Source organism: Pongo pygmaeus, chromosome X (assembly GCF_028885625.2).
Source record: "Pongo pygmaeus isolate AG05252 chromosome X, NHGRI_mPonPyg2-v2.0_pri, whole genome shotgun sequence".
In the NCBI taxonomy this organism is placed as follows: domain Eukaryota; kingdom Metazoa; phylum Chordata; class Mammalia; order Primates; family Hominidae; genus Pongo; species Pongo pygmaeus.
Window position 1 is genome coordinate 8,227,210 of NC_072396.2, and position 5,955 is coordinate 8,233,164.

At 43.6% G+C, this 5,955-nt stretch overlaps 1 protein-coding gene across 1 annotated transcript; it reads left to right on the plus strand.

Moving 5' to 3' along the window:
* The first annotated feature begins 3,934 nt into the window (after positions 1 to 3,934).
* Positions 3,935 to 4,737, plus strand: LOC129024528 (variable charge X-linked-like). Its single transcript, NM_001427464.1, has 2 exons — positions 3,935 to 4,171; positions 4,362 to 4,737. Exons 1-2 carry the CDS (start codon positions 4,076 to 4,078, stop codon positions 4,647 to 4,649), a joined length of 384 nt encoding a protein of 127 aa, NP_001414393.1. The 5' UTR covers positions 3,935 to 4,075; the 3' UTR covers positions 4,650 to 4,737.
* Positions 4,738 to 5,955: the final 1,218 nt, after the last annotated feature.

Consider the following 5,955-nt stretch of genomic DNA (forward strand, 5'->3'; position numbering starts at 1 on the left):
TCTGAGTGACTCCGTGTTCTCTGATGGTGGGGAGGGAGGGAGGGAGGGAGGAAGAGGTGGTGTGTGGGGAGGGAGGGAGGGAGGGAGGAAGAGGTGATGTGTGAGGAGGGAGGGAGGAAGAGGTGATGTGTGGGGAGGGAGGGAGGGAGGAAGAGGTGATGTGTGGGGAGGGAGGGAGGGAGGAAGAGGTGGTGTGTGGGGAGGGAGGGAGGGAGGAAAGAAGAGGTGGTGTGTGGGGAGGGAGGGAGGAAGCAGTGGTGTGTGGGGAGAGAGGGAGAGAGGAGGAGGTGGTTTGTGGGGAGGGAGGGAGGGAGAGGTGGTATGTGGGGAGAAAGGGAGGGAGGAAGAGGTGGTGTGTGGGGAGGGAGGGAGGGAGGAAGAGGTGGTATGTGGGGAGGGAGGGAGGAAGAGGTGGTGTGTGGGGAGGGAGGGAGGAAGAGGTGGTGTGTGGAGAGGGAGGGAAGGAGGAAGAGGTGGTGTGTTTGGAGGGAGGGAGGGAAGAAGGGGGGAAGAGGTGGTGTGTGGGGAGGGAGAGAAGGGGGGAAGAGGTGATGTGTGGGGAGAGAGGGAGGAAGAGGTGGTATGTGGGGAGGGAGGAAGGAAGAGGTGGTGTGTGGAGAGGGAGGGAAGGAGGAAGAAGTGGTGTGTGTGGAGGGAGGGAGAGAAGAAGGGGGGGAAGAGGTGGTGTGTGTGGAGGGAGGGAGGAAGAGGTGGTGTGTGGACAGGGAGGGAGGGAGGAAGAGATGGTGTGTGGGGAGGGACAAAGGAAAGAAGGAAGGAATAGGTGGTCTATGGGGAGGGAGGGAAGTGGGGTCTCACGGGGTTTAGGTGAAAGGGACAGGTCACAGTTAGGCAGACAGGAGGATAAGGATTACGTCACAGCTGAGCACTGGAGACAAATTTCCCCTTCACAGGATGACTCCGCTTCTTGTAACGTTCGTTTCTTCATGCGATCTTGCCAGCACATACACCAAGTACCAAGAACTGGTTTCTACCTACTTAGGTTTCATTGTTAAAATACCTTTTCGTTTATAGAAACTGATGGAAGAATAGTTTCCATCTCTTTCCTTTCAGCGTCCCCTCCCTACAACCTAATATAATTAAAAAGAAAAATTCAAAGTAGAGCAAAATCTATCTACTTGAAAAAAGCCTTTTTATTTTTGCAACTGAGGAGACAGAAAGTACATTTCATATTCCCATACGTTAGAAATACACAGGTCTTTTCTATATCTAGTAGAATTTACTATATACAAATATATGTAAATTTTTATATAAATAGAATATACAACTATATTTACTGTAGACAAACATATATAGATTATATGTTTACATATAAAATATATACATACAGACAAAATATGGAATATATATTTTTATATAAATATATAAATATAAATAAATGTAAATATAGATTAGATATACACATTAGAAATACACAACTGTTTTCTGCACATAGTAGAACCTACTATGTATATTAATATATTAATAAACATAGTAGAACCTACTATGTATATTAATATATTAATATACATAGTAGAACCTACTATGTATATTTATATATTAATATATCTATTCTTCTGTTTTTATATTTATAGATTACATATATAAATATTTATATTCTGTATATTATATAAAACATATTAAACATATATTTATATTTATAAATATATATAAATATAGACATCAAATCTATATATGAAACCTATCTATCTATAAATATAAATACATGAAAATAGATATATAAATATAAATATATATAAAATATATATTCTGTATGTGATCATTTGTTTTAGAAAGTAAGGTGTTGTGATTGTTGAAGCATCCTTCACAGATTAAAAAAAGAAAGGAAATTATCATTTTAAGAAACATAAAATAAAAATAAAAAATAAATAAAGTACAAAATTCCCAGTTGTCAATAATTACAATGAGAGAATAATATAGAACTTGCTATATATAGAAAAGATGGGTATTTCTAATGTGTATATATGTAATGTACATTTATATATATAATTATGTAAATGCACAGATCTTTTCTATATATAGTATAATATACTGCTGTATTTCTAATGTATATATATGAAACCTATATTTATATATATTTATATAAATACACAAGTTTTATACATATTTATATAAATACACAGGTATTTATATAAACATAAAAACACACAAGTCTTTTCTATATATAGTGGAATTTTATATAGTAGAATTTGTGATACATTTAGAAAAGACCTGTGTATTTTTATATTTATATTTAGAAAAGACCTGTGTATTTCTAATGTGTATATATATATATAGCTTGTATTTATATGTATATTTATACATACATATATAATCTCTATATATTTTTATATCTATTTCTATGTATTTACATTTATATAGAGATCTATTTCACATATGGATTATCTATATAAATATTTATATTCTATGTAAATATATAAATACATATATAAAATATGTAAATATATTTATATTTATATATAATACATAAATATATTTATATTTATATACAATATATATATATTTATATATTATATATATATTTATATATTATATATAATATGAATATATTTATATATAATATATAAATATATTTATATTATATATAATATATAAATATATTCATATTATATATAATATATAAATAATATATAAATATGTAATGCATAAAGATAAATATATAATATATAAAATATCATAATGTACCAATAACATTTCTGTCCTGTAAAAGTCCCCTTTTCTGCACACCCTAAAACGGTTTCACTTTCTCCACACCTTTGCCATCATTATCTTTTATCTCTTGACTTTTTGATAGTAGCCATCCTAACAGGTGTAAGGTAATAGTTCATTGTGGTTTTCATTTGCATTCTCTCATTATTGACGATGTTGAGCACATTTTCATATACCTGTTGGCCAGTTGTGTGTTTTCTTTCTAGAAATGCCTATTCAAGTCCTTTGCCTATTTGCTATCCAGACTATTTATTTATTTGCTATTGAGCTGTGTGAGTTCTTCATATATTTTGGATATTAACTCATTATTAGAGATATGGTTCACAAACAGTTTCTCCCAAACCATAGCCTGCCTTTTCATTTTGTTGATTGTTGGCTGTGCAAAATCTTTTAGTTTGCAGCCTGCTCACTTGCCCTACATATTTCAGCTTCCTAGACCCCCACATTGTGTGAAGGTGTGAGCCAATTATTTAGAGTAAACCATATCATATATATGTAATATTATTCATAAATAAATACTATATTATAGTAAATAGATGTTTATGGTATATAATATTACAGACACACTGTCTCTCTGTCTCACACACACACAAATATCCTGTTAGTTTACTTTCTCCTTCTCTGAGGAACCCAGCCTGATACAGATACCCAGCTGAGCAAGTGTGTTTGCTGATCTTGACCTCTGGAAGCCAGTGCTTTAAACCATGAGAATGAAAAATTGTGAGGCACTATGTAGATGCTGGGAGAAGTATGTGAGATGGAAAAGTTGTTTCATGGCAACCAAGAAGTGAATGATCCTCAAGGTGTAGCAGAGGAATTTGTAGGAGAGAGGGATGATTGACGTCTTCGTATAGCCTTCCATCCACCCCAGTTAGCATGGAGGGATTTTTAGGAAGGTCATACAGAAACTGGGTAATGATGGCAGGTGTGGAGGAACAGAATGTACCACTGAATGGGAGGTCCGGGGGAAACATGTGGCAGAAATATCCTCCCTTGCCACGTGATCTGCCAAAATTTAGCATGGGGAGTTTAGGAGGGGTGACATGTCAGTTTGGGAACTATCTTCAGGGGTGCTAACCCAAATCTCCCTTTCTCCAACCAGAGCACCCTGCCTTCCTCATCAGCTGTCACCCCCCCACGACTTCCTCCGCCATGTCCTGATGGTGCTTTGTGACGTGTAAGGCCTTCCTTCCCACCCAGGGCTACCATTGGCTGGGTAGTGGAGAGTTGACCAATCACAGCTCAGGGACGTGGTCGCCTCATTGTCCTGGGATCGCGGGAGGAGTATATATAGGAAGACCAGGCAGCCTCCCGTTGACTGTTGGGAGACTTTGAGCTGCGGAAGATGAGTCCAAAGCCGAGAGCCTCGGGACCTCCCGCCGAGGCCAAAGAGACACGAAAGAGGAAGTCCTCTCAGCCGAGCCCCAGTGGCCCGAAGAAGGTGAGTGACCCACCAAGCTCCTCCTCGTCTTCCCCTCGCCTCCTTCCTCACAAGAATCCTCTCCTGTCCTCACCTGGCACAACCCCCCAACCCGGCCTACACCGCTTCTGAGGACACGTCCCTGTTCCCGGCCTCCTCCATCTCGTCCCTAAACCAGAGCCCTTCTGTGATCTCCCTGTTGTCCTTCCAGACTACCGAGGTGGCCGAGAAGGGAAAAGCCGCTCGTAGAGGGAGACGCGGGAAGAAAAGGGCTGCGAAAAAGATGGCGGCTGTGACGGCACCTGAGGCGGGGAGCGGAGCAGCGGCACCCGGCCCCAGTGACCAGCCCAGCCAGGAGCTCCCTCAGCACGAGCTGCCACCGGAGGAGCCAGTGAGCGAGGGGTCCCAGCACGACCCACTGAGTCAGGAGACCGAGCTGGAAGAACTACCCAGTGTGTGGACGGCCGAGTACTCCCCTATATCCCCGAGCAGTGACTAAGTTCAGGCCCAGGCGCCAGACCTCAGAGATCTCACCAGCAGGGTGCTTCCCCTGCTGATGACAATAAAATGAATGTGTTGCAAACTGATCTGAGTGACTCCGTGTTCTCTGATGGTGGGGAGGGAGGGAGGGAGGGAGGGGGGAAGAGGTGGCGTGTGGGGAGGGAGGGAGGGAGGGAGGAAGAGGTGATGTGTGAGGAGGGAGGGAGGAAGAGGAGGTGTGTGGGGAGGGAGGGAGGAAGAGGTGATGTGTGGGGAGGGAGGGAGGGAGGAAGAGGTGATGTGTGGAGGGAGGGAGGGAGGAAGAGGTGGTGTGTGGGGAGGGAGGGAGGGAGGAAAGAAGAGGTGGTGTGTGGGGAGGGAGGGAGGAAGCAGTGGTGTGTGGGGAGAGAGGGAGAGAGGAGGAGGTGGTTTGTGGGGAGGGAGGGAGGGAGAGGTGGTATGTGGGGAGAAAGGGAGGGAGGAAAGAGGTGGTGTGTGGGGAGGGAGGGAGAGAGGAAGAGGTGGTATGTGGGGAGAGAGGGAGGGAGGAAGAGGTGGTGTGTGGGGAGGGAGGGAGGAAGAGGTGGTGTGTGAAGAGGGAGGGAAGGAGGAAGAGGTGGTGTGTTTGGAGGGAGGGAGGGAAGAAGGGGGGAAGAGGTGGTGTGTGGGGAGGGAGAGAAGAAGGGGGGAAGAGGTGATGTGTGGGGAGAGAGGGAGGAAGAGGTGGTATGTGCGGAGGGAGGAAGGAAGAGGTGGTGTGTGTGAAGGGAGGGAGGGAAGAAGGGGGGGAAGAGGTGGTGTGTGTGGAGGGAGGGAGGAAGAGGTGGTGTGTGTGAAGGGAGGGAGGGAAGAAGGGGGGGAAGAGGTGGTGTGTGGGGAGGGAGGGAGAGAGGAAGAGGTGGTATGTGGGGAGGGAGGGAGGGAAGAAGGGGGGGAAGAGGTGGTGTGTGTGGAGGGAGGGAGGAAGAGGTGGTGTATGGACAGGGAGGGAGGGAGGAAGAGATGGTGTGTGGGGAGGGACAAAGGAAAGAAGGAAGGAATAGGTGGTATATGGGGAGGGAGGGAAGTGGGGTCTCACGGGGTTTAGGTGAAAGGGACAGGTCACAGTTAGGCAGACAGGAGGATAAGGATTACGTCACAGCTGAGCACTGGAAACAAATTTCCCCTTCACAGGATGACTCCGCTTCTTGTAACGTTCGTTTCTTCCTGCGGTCTTGCCAGCACATACACCAAGTACCAAGAACTGGTTTCTACCTACTTAGGTTTCATTGTTAAAATACCTTTTCGTTTATAGAAACTGATGGAAGACTAGTTTCCATCTCTTT

Excerpts from the sequence above, each read along its gene's own strand:
- LOC129024528 (NM_001427464.1), top strand. The coding sequence starts at position 4,076 with ATGAGTCCAAAGCCGAGAGCCTCGGGACCTCCCGCCGAGGCCAAAGAG. Across the intron at positions 4,172-4,361 it reads GCCCCAGTGGCCCGAAGAAG|ACTACCGAGGTGGCCGAGAA; the intron begins GTGAGTGACCCA and ends TTGTCCTTCCAG.